Source organism: Sarcophilus harrisii, chromosome 1 (assembly GCF_902635505.1).
Source record: "Sarcophilus harrisii chromosome 1, mSarHar1.11, whole genome shotgun sequence".
NCBI classification, from domain to species: domain Eukaryota; kingdom Metazoa; phylum Chordata; class Mammalia; order Dasyuromorphia; family Dasyuridae; genus Sarcophilus; species Sarcophilus harrisii.
The window spans coordinates 698,888,046-698,910,525 of NC_045426.1; the positions used below are offsets into that span (position 1 = coordinate 698,888,046).

General features: G+C 49.9%; 1 protein-coding gene across 1 annotated transcript; it reads left to right on the top strand.

Moving 5' to 3' along the window:
- The first annotated feature begins 5,749 nt into the window (after positions 1 to 5,749).
- Positions 5,750 to 13,874, top strand: UNC119B (unc-119 lipid binding chaperone B). The gene is made up of 5 exons (XM_031948732.1): positions 5,750 to 6,062; positions 7,588 to 7,701; positions 8,344 to 8,455; positions 8,597 to 8,769; positions 10,450 to 13,874. Exons 1-5 carry the CDS (start codon positions 5,765 to 5,767, stop codon positions 10,560 to 10,562), a joined length of 810 nt encoding a protein of 269 aa, XP_031804592.1. The 5' UTR covers positions 5,750 to 5,764; the 3' UTR covers positions 10,563 to 13,874.
- Positions 13,875 to 22,480: the final 8,606 nt, after the last annotated feature.

Here is a 22,480-nt window from a genome sequence, read left to right on the forward strand (position 1 = left end):
CATAGCAGCCTCTGTGTGTGGATAGGCCAGGCTGTGTGGTCCCAAGGTAAAGTGGGTATTAAGGAAGCTTGGGGTCCTTCCTCTCTTCCCTGGGGTGCTTGTGATCTAGGGAATGAAAAGAAATTTGACTCTGGATCCATTTCTTCCTTGGCTTGGGACTCTTGCTTCTGTGAGTGGGTCCTAAGCTAGCCAGGAATGACTTTTTCCCAGCTCCAGCTGAGGGTCTGCTTCATCTGTGGTTCTCGGGCTGTCAGTGGGCCCTGGGGACCCTTATAGGTCCCTCGGGCCTTCCGTCCCCAGCTGGGCCCCACCATATCTGGGTCTGCAGCCCTAACCTGGGCATCTGCACAATGGGGTGGGACGGGGGCTTGCGAACCTGGGTGGCTTGGCTGGGGGCGGGGGGCTGGGGGTCAGGGTTCTTTTCATTCTGAGTTGTTTCCATCCGTCCTTTTGTCTTTCTTTCCCTTGCCCCCAAATCAGGATGTTTTTCACTGTCCATTGCTTTGTGTTTTAATAAACAATTTGCAGTGATAACTACTTTGTGTTGGGATTGAATTTGGGTGTGACCAGGGATGGGAGGAGCTTTGAGGGCTGACCGACTGTTTGAGGTCAGCAAATCAGGCTTCAGTTTGGAAGGCACCTGGGCATTTTGAATGGGCTAGGGATCTTCATGTGGCTTGTGTGGTCTCTCTTTGTGTCTCTGTCTCTCACTCTCAAATTTTTCTTTCCAGGATGTTTGGTTGAAGAAATATTCTGTAATACTCTGCCTGGCAGTTTTAACCAGCAGCGTGTTCAAGGAAAATAAACAAAATTATATTGTCACCAGTGTCCAGCTTTGCTTTGTAAGCACGTGCAGTCTCGAGACCTTAACAGCTCATGCTCTTAGGGGTTGTAAGTATTAGCTCCATTTTACAGCTGCAGAGATAGCAGCACGACCCTGAAGTTGGACTTGTCCTGACCTAAAGGCCTGGACTTTCTGGCTGCATCGTCAGGGAGCCAAGAGCCTTTGCAAGGCCATGGAGTTGGTGGATGGGAAGGGTCTGGACTGGGGGACTCTTGTCTCCCTGGTCCCTGTCTGCCCTGGTGGCATGTAGTGGGAGCCTCTCCAGCCCAGTTTTTTTTTTTTTTTTCAGTATAATTAAAATAGGATTAGACTTGATGCCTCTTCCACTTTAAATTTGAGATTCCTGGGAAATCTAGGCCCTTTTAACTTCTTCCCCAGCACATTTTGTCTGGTTTTGATGGGCCGGCAGTAACAATTAACTGTGGCTCCGTTGGATTCGTCCCTCACAGGACCGGCTCTGCAGTAGCTTCAGAGAGCCATTGCTTTTTTCTCTCTGTAATTTGGAGGCTCAAAGGGGAAGAGGTATTTTTAGAGAAGAGGGGCTGAGGCTCCCCCATGTCTCTGAGTGTTCTGGCTCTCCGTGGCCCCAGGGATCAGGGAGAGGAAGGAGACAATGCCCAGAGAAGGGCCTTCTCAGCTCCAGGAATTGTTGCCTGCCCCAACATCAGATGGGACTGAAACCAGAATTGCAAAAAAGGAAAAAATGTCAAGGCGTGTTCTGGTCGAGATGGCCATGGGGAGCTTTTGGGCTGAGTGCCTGCCTAGGGCCAGGCCCACATGAGACTGTAGATCCTAATCTTGCTGCAAAGGAAACTGGGTTCCCGGTTTGGGTAAGACTGCTTATCTCGAATGGGGACAATTTTTAAGCATTACCTCACCCCACTTGGGCTATAGTGAAGGAAGCTGGCCTTTTCGGTGTAAGGTCTCTGGGCACCACGGGGTGGGGGTGGGGGAAACAAGGCTGGGGGTGGTGGGGAGAGTCCTAACCAGTAGAAGCCATGGGTTTCATGTCAAATGACCTGAGTTCAAATCCTAAGTAATTTTCCTTTTCTAGGCCTTAGATTTCTTTAAAATGAGAGGGTGAGACTAGAATGCCAAGAAGAAACAGACTAGCAGGGATTTGGCTAAGTCCCAGAATTAGGATTTGAACCCAGCTCCTTGGACTTGAGCCAGGATAGGAAGGGAGTGGAGGCATCTAGTTCAAAGATTTCACGTGCTTCGGACTAGGCTTTCCTCTTGTTCTGTGCCAGCCCAAGGTCATGAGAACCAGCACCAAGTTGATGGGGCCTCATATTTTTGGCTTTTTGTGAAGTTGCTTTAAAAGTTTCCAAACTGCCTTGCCTCCTCTGCCTTGCTCAAGGCCTCTCCTGGGAGCCCTCCTGATGTAGCTGTTGCTTCCTCAGGGCCGATACAAGGACAGTCAGTATTTCCTGTTCACATCAACCTAAGCCTTTTCCCTTTGCTCCTCTCTGTTTTCAAAACACAAAGATGCTTGACTTCAGCCCACTTTTTCCCAGTCCTCGCGCCAATTACCTACTCCCTGAGGGCAGTACCCAGCAAGTTTTAGACTCTCCTAACACATTTCTATAAAGGAGGGCTGCTTTCCCTGGCTTCAAGTCTCAGGTCCACCTTTCCCAGGATTCCTTTATTGTACTGTCTTCCCCCTGAGATTATGAGCCTCGGTTTATCTTGTTTGTCCATAATTGTTTGCAGGGCTCCACATCCCCACCCCTTTAGAATAGAGATTCCTTGAGGACAGGAGCCTTTCTTTGACCCCCTGTATTTAGTACAGTGTTTGGCACATAGTAGGTAGATACTTAACAAATGCTTATTGACTTTATTGGTGCTGGTGGAGTAGGAATGCCCAGCTAAGGCCTCCCAAGGAAATAGAGATAGCCAGTTCCAATGAAATGAGGCTGCTTTGGTGGTCGTGTGAAGGAAGAGACTGCTGGTATGGTGGGCTAGCAAGGCCAAAAAAAAAAAGCCAAAACAAACAGCTCCTGGGGACTACTGACTGCATCTTTAAGTTCTGCAGCCTATAACCCATGCTTGCCTCACTAGGTAGGAAGCCCAGTAACTGTTCTTCCCTCTATGCAGAAAGATCACCAAGCTTAAAAGCATATGTTTTTACAGTAGTGGTGGTGGGTGATGAAAGAGCAGTATCCCCAAAATGAGGAAACAAGATTTGGATAGGGGAAATGATTGTCCAATTAATCACATGTTTGTTATATACTAAGTGCTGGGGATCTTGCCCCAAAAGGCACAGCTTTTAGGGGCTTACCTTAGGGGAGACAGTCTACCTAATTAGGCACATATCAGCGTATGGAAGGCAATTTTAAGCAGTAGATATTAAAGATCTACTGGGTACCAACCAAGTGACAGCCCTGAGCCAGGATTCTGAGCAAATGTCTGTCTCCTGTTAAAATACAGATTACAGGGATCCTCAAACTTTTTAAATAGGGGGCCAGTTCACTGTCTCTCAGACTGTTGGAGGGCTGGACTATAGTAAAAATAAAAACTGTTTTGTGGGCCTTTAAATAAAGAAACTTCATAGCCCTGGGGGAGGGATAATCATCCTCAGCTGCCGCATCTGGTCTGCGGCCGTAGTTTGAGGACCCCTAGATTAGACCTTAGAAATCAGTTAGTCCAAGAAGACCAGCCTGGAGAGGAGATGACATACTTAAATACCTGGCCAAGTGGTTTTAATGAGGATAAAGTGTTAAATTTGTAGGGGGAGGGAAGGGTGGCTTTCCCATTGAGGATGATGCTAAGCCTGAGGATTACAAGTTGAATTGCTTCTTGTGTGCTGGGCACACTGTTAGGCCCACAGTGTGGGTAGGGTATTTTTTAAAAGGCTAAGTAGCAGGGCCAAGACAAACACTGAAAGTGGGATGAAGGGGAAGTCCAAACGTCCAGGTAATTGGATCTTCTTAAACTCGATATAGAATCAGGATCTTCCATTCAGCCCTGGGAGGGATCCTAATCTAGCCAATTCCATTTTACAGATGAGGAAACTGAAGTCCAAGGAGGGTAACCTCTGTGCCCAGAGTTACACGTAGAGTGAGAAGCGGAGCCCAAGAACTGATCCCAAATGTTTTTGTTGTTCAGTCATGCTCAGACTCTTGAGGATCCCATTAGGGATTTTCTTGGCCAAAACACTCGAGTACTTTGCCATTTCCTTCTCCAGCACATTTTCCAGATGAGGAAACAGGCCATCGGGGAAGTGGCTTGCCCGGGGTCACCCTGCTAGTAAGTGTCTGAGGCCATGCTTGAACTGGGGAAGAGGAGCTTTCCTGACTAGCCTCGGCCTTCTGTCCACTGCTTCCAGCCTCAAATGGAATTCACCCATTTTGTGGGCAAGAAAGGTGAAGGAGATCTGGAGGGGGAAACTACTTCTTCCTGCGACCTTAGGTTACTAAGTCCCTCTGGACGGGCCATTGTTTCTTGACCTTTGAAGGAAGGAGTGCAGCTTCAGGTGGCGTGATCCTCAGGGGTCACCCACGGGCAGGAAATATAGGGATTGGGATTCCGCTTCACTCCCAATGCTCCCATCCCCCAACACCTCTGAATCACGATGTTGTTAATGGGGAAGGGGAGAGAATAAGCATCTATAGGGTTCTGGGAAATCAAGGCGTGCTCTGTTCACTTGTGTTTTTTATCTTTTCCGTGGTTTTTCTGTTCTGATTCTTCTCTCTCAACATAATTCATAAAAATGTGTATTAAAAACAAACTATAGGGCGCTGCGGCTGTGTTAAGTGCGTTACAAATAAGCGCCTGCCCAGGGAGGCAGAGGAAGTTGTTATTACTTCTCCCCCCCTTTCTAACAGATGGGAAATTAAGGTTCAGTGACTTGCCCAGACTCACAAAGCCGGTAAAGTCCCTTTTGAATCCTGGTGTTACAGTTATTGATATTTTATTTCCCGCCAGGTAAAACACTTTCCAACCCTGGTTTTTAAAACTCTGAGTTCCGGATTCTCTGGCTCTCGCCGAGAAGGCGCGAGTGAATCCGAACATTCCCCCCTATAGGAGAAGGCCGGGGTTTGGGGCCTCTGGCGCGAGCTGAGACTCCGGGCCGGACCCTGCCTGCCTCAGTTTCCCCCCCAGCACCTACCCGGAGGGGCGCTCATCAGCGCCGGGCACGCCCCCCTCCCGCTTCCCTTAGCAAACGCTTGCTCCCGGGCGGGCAGCTTTGACAGCCGCATTGCGCCCCGCGCCCATTATGCCATCTAGGCCTCGCGGCCGCGCCGGGCCCCATTTCGCGGAGGGCCACAGGCTTGCGCGCCGAGCCTGCCGCGGCTGAGAGGGGCCCGGGCCCGAGCTCCGGAGCCTCGCCCCGGGCAGGGCGGCCCGAGGAGGGGGGGGAGGGGGCGGTCCGGACGCTCAGGGTCGGGCCTCGGGTCTCGGGCCGGCGCGGGGGAGGAGTCAGAGCGGCCCCGGGGCCCTGCCCGGGGTGAGGGCGGCCCCAGAAGGGGGAGCCCGGCTCGGGCGCTCAGGGTCGGGCCTCGGGCCTTCGGGCGCAGCGCCGGGTCTCGGGCCGGCGCGGGGGAGGAGTCAGGGCGGCCCGAGGGGGGGGGGCCCGGCTCGGACGCTCAGGGTCGGGCCTCGGGTCTCGGGCCGGCGCGGGGGAGGAGTCAGAGCGGCCCCGGGGCCCTGCCCGGGGTGAGGGCGGCCCCAGGAGGGGAGGCCCGGCTCGGACGCTCAGGGCCCGGCCTCGGGCGCAGCGCCGGGACTGGGAGCGCCGCGTGGGACCGGCCGCGGCGCGCGCCGGGGCCGCTCTGACTCCGCCCCCGCGCCCCGGCCCCGGCCCGGCCCCGCCCCCGATCCAGGCCCGGCCCCGCCCTGCCCCGCCCCCCGGCCCTCTCCATAGTTACGGCGCTGTGGGGGCGGCGGCGGCGTGGCGGCCATCTTGGCGGCGGAGCGATGAGCGGTTCGAACCCGAAGGCGGCGGCGGCGGCTGCAGCGGCTGCGGCGGGGCCGGGGCCCGGGGCTCTGGGGGGAACCAAGGACGAGAAGAAGAAGCCCGGTGGCGGCGTCCTGAACCGGCTCAAGGCCCGGCGCCAGCCGCCGTCCGCCGCCCACCACCATCCCGCGGACGGCGGCGGCAGCGGCTCTGGGAGGCCCGAGGCCAGGCGGGTCCCGCCGGTCACGGAGCAGGAGCTGCTGGCGCTGGAGACCATCCGGCCCGAGCACGTCCTGCGCCTGAGCCGCGTCACGGAGAGTGAGTCTGCCCGGGGGGGGGCGGGGAGCGGGGCCCGGGCCCGGACGGGCCCTCCCCTCCCCCATCGCCGACCCCCCCCCTCCCCCGTCACCGACCCCCCCTCCCCCATCACCGACCCCCTCCTCAAAACGGGGCTCGGGCGGCCCTTCAGCGCGGCCCCCTCCCCCCCATCTCTTGGGCCTTGTCTTACTCTCCCCTCCCCCTCCCCCGGCCCGGATCCTCACGCCCAGGGCCATCCCTCAAAAACTGCAAGATGGGGGGGGCTCGGGAGCCTCGCCCCGGGGCCTTACGGGCTGCGGATTGTTGGGGGGTCGCTCCCTACTCCCCTGCGCTACCGCCCCCTCCCCCTCCCGGCTGGTTCTCCCAGCGGCTGCTGGGGGAGGGGTCTCTCCGCCCAGGCCGTGAGCCCATCCCGCCCCCGGGTTCTGCCCCCTGCTCTCCCCGGCCTCAGTGGCTGGCACCCCCTCCCCTCCCCCCCAGGGCCGGCGCTCTCGGACCAGGGCCTCTCTTGGGCCTGTAACGGGCCTGGGGACGGATTAGTGACGGTCTCCCCTTTTCGCTTCCCTTTATGAGCGGGCGGCGCGACTCCCTCCGCCTGGCCCCCTTTCCACCAGGCTGGGCAGAAGCCCCCCCCTCCCTGAGGCAGACGGGCTTCCAGGAGGTGCCACAGGGCCTGAAGTCTCTGCCCCAGGGCGGCCGGGGGGGGGGAGGGGGAAGGGGCCACAGGACGGCAGAGGGAGGGACCAGTTAGACCCCCCCCTGAGGCCTGGGTTTTATCTGCCCCCTGGTTTGTTTTGCTTTGTTTTGCTTTGCCCGGGGGGAGAAGGGGGTGGGCCTGCTGTTTGCACACGACGGGGGAGCTGAATGGGGCCACCTTTTTGGCCAGCCCCGCTCCCGCAGGGCCCGCGCTTGTCAGGCCCCTGCTGTGGGTCAGGTGCATCATTGCAGGGCCACCGGCGGACCCTGGCTCTGGGGCGGGTACAGAGGAGATTATGAGCTCAGTGACATCCAGGAGATGTTGGAGGGACCAATGGAGGAAGTCCCAGGGCAAGTTGCCGGGGTGACTAGCTCTGGTGTGTTCTAGGAGTTCTCAGGTGGGCAGGGAATCTCCCCCTGGCTCCTTCCCACCTTCCTTCTGGGCCATTCCATAAGGATGACTTTCCTTTAAAAAGAGGAAAAGAAGCCCTTGGAGGAGAAATGGTGTGTTAATTAATTCAGAAAACCAACCCAGAGACTCTTTTAAATGTTGTGTGGATTTAGGGCCTCCAAATGGGAAGCTCCTGCCCATTCCCGTGAGAGCTCTCCCGGGGAAAGTCCCAGGCCAGGCTCTCTGGTCCTGGGAGGCCTGCGAGACCCAGGCCCGAATTCCCTCTCAGCGCCCCCCGGCCCAGTCACTGGCCTTTCTCAGGGTCTCAGTAAATAAGAGGTCGGATTCCATGGCTTCTGACGCTGTGAGCCTGTCAATGCCATCAGTAGCCGGGTGAGAGGGAAATTTTAAGAATCTGGACCTCCTTCTCCTTTTCAGACTATCTTTGCAGACCCGAGGACAACATCTACAGTATTGATTTTACCCGATTTAAAATACGTGATTTGGAAACAGGGACGGTGCTCTTTGAAATTGCCAAGCCTTCTGCTTCAGGTAGGCTCCCCAGCCTTGGGGGGAAGCCCTTTGCCTGAGCTTAGGGCCCGTGTGGGAGGCCACAGATAGGGGAGAGCCTGTTCTTCTAGCCGCCTTTTTTCCAGCTCCTCATCGTTTGGGAATGTCTAGGGTAGTTGCCTCCCACCTGGGCCGAGGCAGTACCGGGTTCTCAGTGCCAATGCCATTGAGTGGTCCGGAAGTCTGAAACTAGGTTGTCTTGGGGGGAGGATCCCATTTCTCCTCAGAGGGACATTTCTAGCAAGGCCACTGTAATCGGTCAGGGTCACACTGGAAGGTCATTCTCCTCCCTTGACTTTCTTTCCTTTGCTCTCTTCCCCCTCAAATGTTTTCAGGGATTGTTTTGTCCCATATCTAAGTTTTTGGCCCAACTCTCCAGCCCCATCTTGGGATCCCCCTGGTTCTTCAGGATCAGTCCAGGATGGGAACTCCCCAGGAGGCTTAAGGACGTGGCCCGGGGACCCCTTTCCTTTGTTTCCTTTGGCTGAAGGCCTTTGGTTCATTTAGCGGGACAGTTGAGCCTGTGACCCAGCTGTGCTTCTGTCGTTCCCCAGACTCATCCCCGACCCTCACTCCCGAGTGGTCCTCACCTCCTTTGTCCCCTTTTTCCCTTGCCTCTCTCAGACCAAGAGGAGGAGGAGGAGGAAGAAAGCGGAGAGGTAGACACCAGTGCAGGACGTTTTGTTCGCTATCAGTTCACGCCCGCATTTCTCCGACTCCGAACGGTTGGGGCCACGTGAGTACGAGGAGATCCTGATGGGAGGGCACTGTGGCGGTACAGAGAGAGCCCCCGTGGTCCCTTCCTGAGTGCCGGGGGGCCGGGGCAGGCTAGGCCCTCCTCGAGCAGAGGGGGTATTTACAGAGGTGTCTCTTTCAGGGTGGAGTTCACTGTAGGAGACAAGCCAGTATCTAACTTCCGAATGATTGAACGGCACTATTTTCGGGAGCGTTTGCTGAAAAACTTTGACTTTGATTTTGGCTTCTGCATCCCCAGTAGCAGGAATACATGTGAACATATCTATGAGTTTCCTCAGCTCTCCGAGGATGTCAGTATGTATTTCCTTCCTTCTGTTATTCTCTGCCCTTCACTTTATATAGGGGGATAGGGAGACCCGGAGGGACCCCGAGTGGACAGGTCCCTTCCTAGCTGCCCCACCCCCAAGGCAAGCCCAGCACCTCCTGTGCTCTCTGGGTCTCTCAAGCACTTGGCCCAGTGCCCGGCACCTGTTGTTGCCCTTCAGTCACGTCCGACTCTTTGGGACGTTTCTCAGGGCAGGAAGGCAGACGGAGGTTAAAGGGCTGTCCCGACTCCACCGCCTGCACCCCTGGAACCATCATTGGTAGTCAGGCCCTTAGGAGTAGAGCCGAGCCGGGCATTGAGGGCCGAGCCAGGTCCTGCCCTCTGGCCTCCGGGAAGCCGGCATTGGCCAATGGGAGGGACTTCAGATTGCTACATGTGTTCTAACAAGAATCCAGTCTGAGGTGGTGGGGAGGGCACTTGGAGGGAGGAACAGCCTGTGTTCAAGACCTACCAGAAACCCGGGCCAGATCTGATTGGCCAAGGGCCTGAGATCCAGACAAAGCAGTGCGAGTTGTTCTAGGAAGTACTAGGCAGTTCCCGATTGCTCCTGAGCAGGGGAGTGAGGGCCTGGAGGGCAGGGCCCCGGAGCACGTTCCGGCTGCCAGGAGCTAACGTTTGCGTAGTGCTTCCGAGTGGGCAAAGCACTTTGTATTTCACATCCCCCTGCGTGTCGGCATTAGCCCCATTTCACAGATGAGGAAGCTGAGCCACACGCGGCTTAGAGGTGGCCGAGACAGGATTTTACCTCGGGGTTTGCTGGGCTCCAAGATCCTTGGACAGAGAGAGAAGGGGGCGGCTGCTCAGAGCTGATGGGAGGAAGTCGGGGTCCAGGAGGATTCCCGGTCTAGGCAGCCGAGTGCCGGGAGGATCAGGGCACGAGAGAAGCGCTGGGCCTCAGACCTCTCTGTGAACGGCTAGGCGTGTTCCTTGTGCTTAGTGCCTTGTAACAAGGCTCGTGAGGATCAGGGGAGAGGAGCCTAAAGGCTGTTCAGTGTCGGCTCCTCACTCTGCCCTGATTGGCTGCTGCGACTTCTCCCTTTCTGTGGGGCTCGCGGGCCAGAGGTGTGACTCAATTTCCCTTGTCCTCTGGTGTGAATGAAGAAGGGGTTAGCCCCGTGGTCAGGCTTCCACTGGAACACACAGATGTCTTGAGCCAGGCTCCCTGTGCAGCAGGAGGGAGAAGGTGGGAGGAGGCTTCGGCCTTGGTCCTCCCCTGAGAACACTGGTGAGGGAAGGATTTTGAGGCTGACTTCCTGGGAGATGATGGTGTGAGGGTGGGAAGGCTCCTGAATGGGCACCCCATGAGCAGGGGTTCTCCTCCAAAGAGTGCGGGGTTCTCCCACTCCCCGGTTCTGAGCAGGGCCTTCTGGGTCCTAGTTTGCCCCTGCAAGTGAGGTTCTTGTGGCCCTCCCTCATAGGGTCACCACAGGTGACTTCCATTAACTCGCTGAGGTTTGGGGAGCCCCCGGTGCTTCGTATGTTGTGCAGTACTCTCAGTGTGCGGGAGGCGCCGAGCCCTGGCACATGCAGGCAGTGCCCGAGCCCCTCCTCTGGCAGGGCCCCCGGAGCAGACTGGCTGGTGAATGAGGGTGGGCGGGTGGGCTCGCACAGGGCCCAGGCCCTCACTCCTCCCTGCTCTGGGTCCGCAGTTCGCCTCATGGTGGAGCACCCTTACGAGACTCGCTCGGACAGCTTCTACTTTGTGGACAACAAGCTGATCATGCACAACAAGGCTGACTACGCCTACAACGGGGGGCAGTAGCTGCGGGCAGGAGGGCGAGGTGCTGCACCTGGCGTGCCGAGGGGACCAAGCCACGAGGACCACGACCACAGCCCCCAGCCCGGCGGAGCAGCGCAGCTTCCTCGCCACCCCGGGAAATGCCGAGCAGGGCTGCTCTTCCCTCCCCCAGCCCCCTTTCCTCCCTTTCTTCTTGCTGTCCCTTAGATCTTGAAGGTACTCTTGTTGAATAACGGGTTAGGATAAGGCCTTTTTAAGCCAGTTAAAGAAGAAAGTTTATTTCCACTTGGTTTTAGCTGTGTTCACTTGTTTGTGCTTTCCAGCTGAGCCCTCTCCTAGAGAACTACAAGTGGGGGGCTTCAGGGGGCTCCCCAGGACTTAGCAGCCGCCTTGGAAGGGGCAGGTGTCCCGTGGCCGTGGGCGCCTCTGGCTTGGGCTTCCACCTCCGCCGCTCCTCTCACGGCCTCGGCGCTTTCGTGCCCTGGTACCGGCCCAGAGGAGCCGGGGGTGGGAGGAGCAGGGGGCAGGGCAAAGCGGGGCTGTGGCCTGGGAGGGGGTCGTAAGGCCCCTCCTAGAGTTAAATTCCTGGAGAAGCCTGGCTCTCTCTGTTCCCAGGACCCTTGGTCAGGCGGGGTGCCTTTCCCGGAGTCACCCCAAGGTCTCGGCCTCTCCCAAGGGAACTTCCCAGGCAGGACTCCTCTCTCCAAACTGGCAGTGCCTTCCTGTTCCTGTCCTCATGCCGGGGAGCTTTCAACCCGTGGCCATTTTGGCTTTTGCCGCCTTACGAACGCTCATTTCATCTCCTTAGGTAGAATGTGTTGGTTTTATTTGTGGGGTAATAGTCTACTCTGGGGCTGGAGCAGCCTATTGCTTCCCGGTCTTCCCCCCACTGTATTATTTTGAAAAATTCTGAACTTGTCAAAGATGTTATACTTTGACAATGGTGTTTCCAGCTTATCTGATCTGAGGCTAGACTCAAAATAGTATTAACCAGGTTCCCAGAACCCATTGTGGTCATCAGGGGAACACAGTCTTACATGAAGGGGACTCGGTCTATATGTTGTGGCCCGGAGCTTTGGAGGAGGAAAGAACAGACGCTGACTGTCCATATGGAGTGACCTGAACTTAAGCAACTTCTTGACTTGATTCCCCACCAAAGTTAGCAGAACCTTCCCAGGCTGTCAGACCAAAGTAAAGGTTGTGGCCTTTGTTAACTATGGGACGAGAGAGGTTTGGGGGGAGGTCGGGACAGGTAGGATCGCTCTCTCGGACGACCCTAACAGACCTTGCACATCTCCTTGGGAACTTGAGACTTGTGTCTCTGCATTGTTTCTCTTTAGGTGCTCACTGAAACGTGGCTGTTTAACAAGCAGTATGTCGCTGCTGGTCACCAATAGCACTATTCTAAAGCTGTCTGGAGGAAGTTCCCAGAGGGACTTTCAATCAAAGCCCCGAGAGAGCCACCAACACTGGGGCAAAAGCAGAGCCCCTGAGACCAGCCGGAGGTCGTAGGTCCCTGCCTCTGTCTGTTGGAGCCCCTCTGGTCATCGTGAGGTTCCGGGGCTAGCTTGAAAACCAGGGTGGTGGGGATGGGTCAGCCCTGCTTTCCTAGGGCTGTGCCTTGGCCACATCCCCTGTGCCAAGAGCTCCTCGGCCTGGAGGTTGGGCTTGCAGGCCGAGTGAGGGGAGCCCGAGCCCGAGAGAGAGTTGAGCAGAAATCCTGGTGCCTTACCTGTGGCTTTGCCCCAGTGCTGCTGGGGAAGCATTCTCGCTGTGGTTTCCTCTCCCTCGTTCCCGGGCAGCTGTTGCTTCCACCTTGTGACTTTTGGTTCCCTTTCAGTTGTGTTGAGCTGCAGAGTGCCCACAGGGGCGACGTTGGGGAGCTGTGCAGACCCTCTCTGCCCCGTCTCGAGCCGGAGACTGTGTCCCGGGGGCCGGGGTGGATGGCTCCGCACAGAGTAGGCTTGGTTTTAGGATGGACTTTTCCAGGTTTATCCATGGGTGGGGTTCACTTTCCCCAGAATCACAGAGGTCAGGTGTTTGAGGCTGTGGGTCTTTGTGGCTGGTCCTCGGCCCTGCGCCCTGAAACTTCCTTGGAACTCTAAAGACTCTGGGAACCCTGAAGGTGAAGTGGGAAGTCGCCCCCCTTGAGAAGGAACCAGTGGTGTTGTGTCCATTTTCTGGCTTCTGTCCTTGGTGGTGAAGAAATGCTAGGGACCCACGGCCAGCGTGAGGTGCGATGTGAAGGGCAGGTTAGAGCCGGTCTGTCGCAGAGATGAGAGAGGATGCCCAGCTCCCTCTAAGCCCAGAAGCCACGTCCCTGAGGCCGCGCTTGGCCCTCCGGGCGGCTTCCAGGGCTTGTCCTGCTGCATTCCAGGGACCGTCCTGTGGGCTCTGCCCCCGTCCCCCTGTCCTTTCCCTCCTGTCCGTCACATTTCACCTTAGAGCAAACAGCAGCCAGTCCTTTTCTCCAGAGCCTCAGGACTAAGCTCCCTCCTCCAAAGAAGATCCTCATTTGTTAAGTGAAACCTCCTGATGGGTAAGTAGAGAACCGATGAAGATAGAAGTTGGGTGAGCCAGCCTGGCTTCTGGCTTCCAGCTAGTGGGCTTTGAGAAGTAGTGCAGGGACACGGGCCTCCTGAGGGAGCCAGTCTGTGCGCCTTTGTGATCAGGTGACAGTGTTGGTGTGTGGGGACTTCTCAAGCAGCCCCTGATTGGGTCTTCATGGGGGGGGGGGGGGGGGAGGCACATCTGTAAGTGTTTACCGCAGGGCATTTGAATGGACAATTTTCACTTGATGAAGAACGCATCCAAGAGATGTGACTTTGCTATCCTAGCTGTGAGCGGCTCGCCAGGGAGGTAGGTCACTCGCGGCCTTGTAGGTGATGTCCCCCCGCTGGGCCAGGGGTTGGGGCAGAGTGCTCAGAAGTCTAAGTCCGGCATGTGCTCTTGCACTGAGCATTGTTCCCAAATGCAGAAATTACCTCCCAGGAGTGTGAGCCCAGTGATCTGAGGCACTCCATCGCTGCCATCTCCATGTTACTCATTTCTTTTGTACAAGACGGATCTGGTGGTTGGTGGATTTTCCCTCTTGTTTTACAAAGGATCATGTAAATTCATTGAAGTTGTAAAATTCTATTTTTTCCATGTAAATCTATTTTCACAGAATGTAAGAAGCATCAGTGACCTGGTCTATACCTCTCCCTTTCTTCCCTCTCTCTCCACCTGAGACCTTTCTTCCTTTGTAATGTCTCTCTGTCCAAAGTGAACTAGGTGACTTATTTGTATAAAATGTTATTTTGTCACAGTCGATAAGAATAAAAGGACATTTTCTCAGCATGTGTCAGGAGTACTGTTTCTCACCTTCCTGTGACCTCCTTATTAAGGGAACAGTGTAATCTTTGGCCTAGTGGTGATTTAACAGGACAGAGGACAGAAGTTGGTTTGCTTGGGGCTTTATTTGTGATCGTGTTTCTGGAAAAAGTTGTACAAGGGAACAATAATGCATGACTCACAAGTCTTGATTTATTCAAGATGGGCAAAGCCATCTTTGGAAGTTCCTCTGCCACCCTCTACTTCCTCCTTGTACCATCTTGTGATAGAGGGGGAAACACTAGTCTTGCGGTAAGATCAGGATTCTAGTCTTAACCGGGGACTTGGGTACCCTAAGCCAAGATTGACATCTTGGAGTTTGGGTCCTGGGCTCTTCTGCTCCTGTATCACCAGCTCCGTGCACCGACCCAAATCCCCATATCAGAGCTAATCCACTCTGTCCAGGTGTAGCCTCTTTAAAAGTTAGAACTATTGGAAGTTGCCCTCAATTCGGAGCTACGGGTGCCATCCAGTAGGCCCAGCCCTGGCAAAGCTTGTGTAGTGTGTCTGGTGCGCAGGGACACCCTTGTCCCTGGCTGCCCAATCTGCCCCCAGCTCCTCAGTGGCCCTGCCCCTGCCCAAGCCCTATTCCACATGTTCACTGGACCCTCGTGGTGTAGAATTGGGGAGTTTGTAAAGGATCTCAGAAACTTCTGACCCGGCCCATCCTTATAACATCTTTGATAAGGAGTCACCTTTATTTAAGTAACTCTGGGAAGGAGGAACCCACTACTTTAGGGGACTTCCCATTCTGCTTTGAGGAATTGTGCAGAAGTTTTCTTTAGTGCAAAAGGGGAAAAAATGAGGCCCTACCCCCCAAGAGTTTGATATACTGTGAGAAATAATACATATTATTGGAAAATATTGTACATGTTCAATATGTATATACATAGGGAATACACAATTTTGTGAGGGGGGAGGGTTCAATGACAAGTTGGAAACTGAAAGATGAAGCAAGAGGACCAGTAAGGAAGCTTACTATTAAATAGGCCACGTGAGAAGGAGATATGAGGGCCTAATTAGGGAACAGATGGTGTTAAAGATGGTGTTGATAGGACTGAGTGAGGGAAGAATCAAGACTGACTGGGATTTTGACCTTGATGTGCTTAAGCATTTAGAAAGTTAGGAAACAATTTTATTTGAGTAGAAGGGAAGAAGAGTTCTGTTTCTGGACATGTTGGATTTGAGATGTCTCCAGGTCATACAAATGGAGACAACCTAAGATGCAGTTGGAGATAATGGAGTTGGAAGTCGAGAGCTAAAGGCTGACTGTGTAGATACTAAAAAGTTAGATAAAGCAGTTTTTCTAAAGAGTCAGAATATAAACTAAACCCACATAAACCACAACATTTCTTTGTCTCTAGCAAAATCCTGCAAGAAGAGACAGAAAGAGATACCTTGTTTAAAATAACTCCAGACAGTATAAAATAGCTGGTAATACATCTGCCGAAACAAACGAACTATTGAACAAGATTATAAAACTTTATGTACAAATGAAATCAGATCTAGATAATTTGAGAAACATCAATTACTCATAAGTGTAGGCAGACACCTAAATTTATATTTTCAATGCCATTCCAGTTATAAAAATTTATTTTATTGAAAAAATAATAAAATTTCATTTGGAAGAACAAGTTACTATCAAAGGAACAAGAAAACCATGAAGGAGATTTAGCAGTATCAGATCTTTAAACTATTATATCAAAACTATCTGGCTAAGAAATAGGTAGAGCAGTGGAATGGAACAGACTTAGAGCAGCAAATAACCATAAAAACCTTGCATTTTACAAGTGTAAAGATGTGGAGTTCAGGGAGAAGAATTTGGTAGAAATTGTTGAAAAAGCTAGAAAATATCTTGGCAGAAATTGGGCATAAACATTTAATATCTTGTAAAAAAAATTTCAAAATACATGCATAGATTTCAACAGTCACCCTTGTAAAACTCTGTGTTCCAAGTTTTATTGCCCTCTTTTCCCCCCCTTCTCTTCTCCTAGACAGCAAGTAATCCAATATAGATTAAATATACAACTCTTCTATACATATTTCCACAATTAGCATGCTGTACAAGAAAAATCAGAACAAAAAGAAAAAGAAAGGAAACAAAAAATGAGAAAATAATATGTTGTGATCCACATTCAGCTCCTATAGTCCTCCCTCTGGTTGCAGATGGCTTTCTCCTTCACAAGTCTATTGGGAATTGGCCTGAATCATCTCATTGTTGATGAGTCACATCCATCAGAATTACCACATAATCTCGATGTTGCCACATACAATGATCTGGTTCTACCCGCTTCACTCAGCATCAGTTCATGTAAGTCTCTCCAGGCCTTTCTGAAATCATCTTGCATAGACCAATATCTTAAACCATTTACAAAGTCAAAATGGATACATGACCTAGATCTATAAGTCTGAGATACTATAAGAAAATTTGAAGAACACATTAGAAGACTTATTGATAGGCAAACAATTTATGAATAAATGAGAGTGAGCACATTGGGAGGATTTCAATTACAGTTACAAAGGATTTGTTCAAATAAAACATATAAGCCAAGATTAGAAGGAAAGCAGAAAATTGGGGAAGAGATTATAAACATTTTCTCATACAGGTCTCAAGTATATAAAGAACTTTGTTAATTCTTTAGGAATATGAGATTTCTCATATATTTCTCAATAGATAATGGTCAAAGGATGTGAACAGGCTATTTTACAAGGAAATCAAAACAATTTGTAGTTATGTGAAAAAATGCCCTAAATTATTAGAGAAAAATGCACACTAAAACTACCTTGAGATGTCATTTGGCTATCTTGGCTAAAATAATAGAAATGGAAATCCACAAATGTAGGAGATGTACAAAAACTGGGACACTAATGCTTTATTGATGGAACTGTGAATTGATCCAACCATTTTGACAATTCATCTGGAATTGTACCCAAAGAGTTATAAAACTGTCTTAGACCCTTTGACCCAACAATACTACTATGCTACTAGGTCTATTTCCTAAGATGATGAAGGGAAAAGGAAAAGAATATATGTTTTGAAATATTTAATTCGCGCTGCTTGCTGTAGTTGCAAAGAAACTGGAAATCAAGGGGATGCCGATCAATTGGGCAATGGCTTCAAGTTGTATGTGATCATGAGGTAATAAGACTGTGCTATAAGAAATGAGCAAGTTTATTTTATTTTTCCAAACATGCAAAGATAGTTTTCAACATTCACCTTTGCAAAACCTTGTGTTCCAAATTTTCTTCCCTCCCCAAGACAGCAGGCAATCTGATGTAGGTTAAACGTGTAATTCTTCTAAACATTTCCAAATTCGTCATGCTGTGCAAAAAAATCAGATCAAAAGCGAAAATAAAACCATGATGAAAAATCCAAGCAAACAACAAAAAAGGTGAAAAAACTATGCTTTGATCCACATTCAGTTCCCACAGCCCTCTCTCTGGGTGCAGATGCTCTATCATAAATCTATTGGAATCGGCCTGAATCAAGTCTCTCACAGTAGATCATCACATAATCTTGTAGCTATGTACAATGTTCTCTTGGTTCTATTCAGCATCAGTTCAGTCTCTCCAGGTCTTTCTGAAATAATCCTGCTGATTGTTTCTTATAGAACAATAATATTCCATAACATTCATATATCATGCCATTCAGCCATTACATCCACTCAGTTTCCAGTTCCTTGCCAGCACAAAAAGGGCTGCCACAAACATTTTTGCATATGTGGGTGCTTTTCCCTCTTCTATGATCTCTTTGAAATACAGGCCCAGTATAGACACTGCTGGACAGGTTCCTTTTAGAAAAACATGGAAGGACTCACACTAAATAATGAAGAAATGAGCAGAACCAAGAGAATGTTGAATATAACAGCAGCAACTTTTTTTTTTTATTATAGCTTTTTATTTACAAGATATATGCATGGGTAATTTTTCAGCAATTGCAAAACCTTTTGTTCCAACTTTTCCCCTCCTTTCCCCCACCCTTTCCCCCAGATGGCAGGTTGACCAATATATGTTAAATGTTAAAGTATATGTTAAATATAATATACGTATACATGTCCAAACAGTTATTTTACAGCAACATTGTTTTAAGAACAACTTGAACGACCAGATTATTTTGACTAAGATAAATACCTGGATAAGGAACCTATGAAGGAAGATGCTATCTGCATATAGAGAAAGAACCAGAAATACAATTATATATAGTATGGTTTTACACATATACATTTGTATCTAATGGTAGTTATCTCGAGAGCAGAGGAGAGGATAAAATAGTTATATAACTTTTCTATTTAAAAGGGAAAACATTGTACATAAAAGATTTACAATTTCATGTGCAGTCCTCTTTTTTTTTTTCCTATTCTGCTTTATTATGGAAATGCTTGTCTTCCTAAGCACAGAATATTTTTCAACTGAGGAAAAAAAGATTTGGGAGACATCTGTATTGTTGAACTCACAGGAACTCTTTAAGTCATGCCTTTGTAGCAGTTAGATGTACGCTTGCCAAAAAGATCATTTTATGGAGAACTCATACAGGGCAAGCCATCGCAAGGTGGTCAGAAAATGTGATACAAGGACAGCCTCAAGGTCTCTCTTAAGAACTTTAGTATTGATTGTCTGGTATGGAAGACTCTGGCACAGGACCACCCAGCATGGCGTGCCCTCTTATCAGAGAAGGGGCTGTGCTCCATAAGCAAAGCAGAATTGAATTAGCTCAGGAAAAAAAAAAAACACACACACACACACAAGATGTGCAAAGTTAAGGAATCCATCCCAAATGTTCCTAGGGCTATGTGTAACTGAACAGTCCAAACTTTAATGGTCAACCAGTCAGACACACTGCAACTCATCTCTAACATGGTGGTCATTTTGGTCCCCTTTGAGAACAAAGGACAACTAACAACCAAGAACTTTGGAAACCTTTCAAGTTTGGGGGTTGGAATCTAGATTGTCCAATTATGACCTTGTTCCCGATACAGAGATGTTATTTTGATCCTCTTAAAGAATGAAATACATCAGCGACCACACAAGGGAACAAGGGATCAATGGCGGGGAGTGAGTGAGAGCTGAGGTCGAGGCAATGAATGAAGATTGCTTTTTTTTCCTGGGAGTTTGACCTTGAAAAGAGAAAGGGGAGTAACTCAAGGAGGTGGCAGGGTCAAGTAAAAAAACATTTTTTTAATAAGAGAAATCTGGCCATGTTTTAAGGCAATAGGAAAGGAATCAGTGGATAATAGAGTGGAAGTGATTGAAGGGTGCAATCTCTTTGAAGGATGATATGAATCAAGGGTCTCTACTGAGGGAAAAAAGTCATAGAGTGGTTTGAGAACAGAGACGGCTTGTGAGGAGTACAGAGGGAATCTGGGCAGAGTCTAGGAACTGAGACAATGAGAACCTATAACTAACTGAATTTGGTATCTGGTCAGAAGAGAAGTGATTTCCTCTTGGGGCATTTAGTAGCCCATGAGTAGAAATAATAAAGACTGGTGGTGGTTAGCCAAAGGCTGGGATTTGGAAAGTGATGAGCAGGAGGAAAATGAAGTTAAAACAATGATGGCTGGGAAATACAGCTAGGGAGAGTCTGGAATTTCAACAGTCTTGATCCTAGAAACAAACACTAGGTGGTGATATATGGAAAGTGTGACCTCCATTTGGGATTTGGAAAGGGATGAGCAGGGTCATCAAATTCAGAAGTAAAATTCAACTGGTCAAACTTTAGAAGGGAGAAAGATGGGGAATTTCAACGTTCTTGATCCTAGAAACAAACACCAGGAAAGTTGAGGTTTTGAACTTGGAAATCCCCAAATAGAAGGGCAGGGCTGAAAGGGGGAGGACAGGAGCCAGCTACTGAGTTTTGAGTAAGGAGGAAGTGAGATTAATGGTTTAGTTTAGTAGGTAAGTCACCCAGATTTAGATAGGGTGTTAAGTCTGGATGGATATGAATCTTTTTTCTTTTTAAAGCTTTTTATTTTCGAAACACATGCAAAATTCTCAACATTCATCCTTGCAAAACCTTGTGTTTTAAAAATTTTTCCCTTCCCTCCCACCTTCTTCACCCCGGACAGCAAGTAATCCAATACATGATAAATATCTGCAATTCCTCTATGTATTTCCACGTTTATCATGCTGCACATAGGTTTGGGAAAAGTTTTAATTTTCAAAATACATGCAAACTTAGTTTTTTCAACATTCACCCCTGCAAAACACTATTTCAAGTTTTTTCCCCTCCCTTCCCTGCTCCCCACCCTGATAGCAAATAACCCAATAGAGATAAAACATGCAATTTCTTTATGCATCTTTCCATATTTATCTTGCTGCACAACAAAAATCAGATCAAAAAGGAAAAACTGAGAAATGACAAAAAGCAAGCAAACCACAAAAGTGAAAATACTATATTGTGATTCACCTGACGGAGGAGAACCCTGAAACTGTGTCCCCTTTAATCTGTAAAAGAAGGGTGATTAGGGATCTCAGGCTCTCAAAAGCCTGGGAAAAGCCCTACCTGTTCCAGACAAGTCCTTCACAAGTCTTGGTCAAATCACCCTCCATTGAAACATCTTTTGGGGGTGGCCTGGATCCCCTTCAGGGAGTTCCCAGACTCTGGGGAAAGCCTTCAAATTCCCAGTTAAGTGATTTTCTTCAATTGGAGATCTCTGCCTGGTGGTTGGCTACTGATTAGCCAGCTCCAGCTCCAGGCCAACATTTACCCATATACCCAGGGCTCTGTTAATCTACTTTTGCCAAATTCCTAATGAGTTTTACCCATTAAGAAAGCTTCCTCTTAGTGAACAGTAACATTCCCTTTTCTGCCACTCAGATTTGGGGTTTTTCAAATTCTTTTGCATTGGACCTGCACCTACCAGAGGGGATTCCCCACCCCGATTCTGGCACTTCTTCACTACCACTAATCTCATTATTTGAACCTCAACACAAGGACATTTCTCTCTCTGGGCTCTCTCTATTATAAGTCCATTGGAACTGGCCTGAATCACCTCATTGTTGAAAAGAGTCACATCCATCAGAGTTGATCATCACATAATTTTCTTGTTGCCGTGTACAATATTTTCTTAGTTCTATTCACTCCATTTAGCATCAGTTCATGTAAGTCTCTCCAGGCCTCTCTGAAATCATCCTGCTGACCATTTCTCATAGAACAATAATATTCCATAACATTCATATACCATAACTGATGCGGGTCTGGTGGCAGAGAACTGATGTGAGAATCCTCTCTGGTCGGAGATGCAGATCCAACGTGAAAGAAATCATGAATTCGAAAAGTCTAAATGGCAAAAGGGATTTTTATTGGCACCGAGAAGCAGCTTTGCTAGGAAAACAGACTCCTCAGTGGTGAAAAGTCCTGTCAGAGAAATAAAAGGTTATTATTGAGAAGAGAATGTCTTCACAGCGGGCAAGAGTCTCGATAGGCAGCTGTGCCAAGAAGAAAGGCCTTTGGGCAAAGCATAATCCTACTTTGGACTTCTGCAAAGATTTGATTTAAATAAATTTGTAATTTATAAATATAAATAAATCTAAATTAAAAAAAAGATAAATTTAAAATTGTCTTTTTCTAAGAAGTCTGAGGCTTGGTTCCAGTTGAAAAGAGAGTCAATGCCCCCAGATCTAGATATTTATCTTGGAGTTTCAAGACACTCACCAGGCCCGGATCTCCAACTGAATAAAAACATTTTGAAGGCTTTTCCCCAAAGCCTGAATTTCCTGAAGGGGATCCAGCTACCCCCAAAAGATCAATGAAGGGTGATATGGCCAAGATCTCCAATTGAATGAAGCCACTTAAGTTGTGTGGGAAGATATGCTGTCCCAGACTTTTCAGAGTCCTTAATCTCCCTTCTTTTACAGACAAATGGGACTTCACCCCATTGCTTCCCCCAGAAGTCAAGGGGGACAGTTTCAGGGTTCACCCTGTCATAACTCAGCCATTCCCCAACGCGTGGGCATCCACTCAGTTTCCAGTTCTTGCTGCTACGGAAAGGGCCGCCACAAACATTCTTGCACATATGGGTCCTTTCCCTCCTTTTATGATCTTTTTGGGATCCAGGCAACGGGAGTGAATCTTGAAGGTGGAGGTTTGGAAGTGGCGGTGAAGACTAAGGAGCACATCTATTCCTTTTCCTGGCCGCTCCTAATCCCCGGGATCTTCTGGAGGAGAGAGAGTTTGCCAGCCTGGAGAGCAGAGTCACCGGCACCAGGACGGATCACCAGGTTTCCCTCTGCCGATTCCCCAAAGTCCTTTAGGTTACAGATAAATTTGTATACAATTTGTAGTCAATAAACATTTCTTAAGTGGCTTCTGCTTGTTAAACAGCTGGATAAGCCCTGGGTCTACAAATTGAAGGGAAAAAAGTTCTCGCTTCTATCCTGCAAGTGAAGCACGCACAAAAACTGGAAAGCAAAGCAGGTTCTTGGGGAGAAGTGGAGGAGACCCCAAGGGGCTGCAGCCAGGTTTTCTTCAGCCAGTCTTTCAGCCAAACAGAGACGGAACCAGTGAAGATGTGTGCAGAGACGGGCTGAATGGGAATCTCTTCTCAAACGGACACTTAGGTGCATTTCATGGA

Bases quoted from the DNA above. Each gene is read 5' to 3' on its own strand.
- UNC119B (XM_031948732.1), top strand. From the start codon at position 5,765: ATGAGCGGTTCGAACCCGAAGGCGGCGGCGGCGGCTGCAGCGGCTGCG. The intron at 7,702-8,343 runs GTAGGCTCCCCA...TGCCTCTCTCAG, and splicing joins TGCCAAGCCTTCTGCTTCAG to ACCAAGAGGAGGAGGAGGAG. The intron at 8,456-8,596 runs GTGAGTACGAGG...TGTCTCTTTCAG, and splicing joins CTCCGAACGGTTGGGGCCAC to GGTGGAGTTCACTGTAGGAG.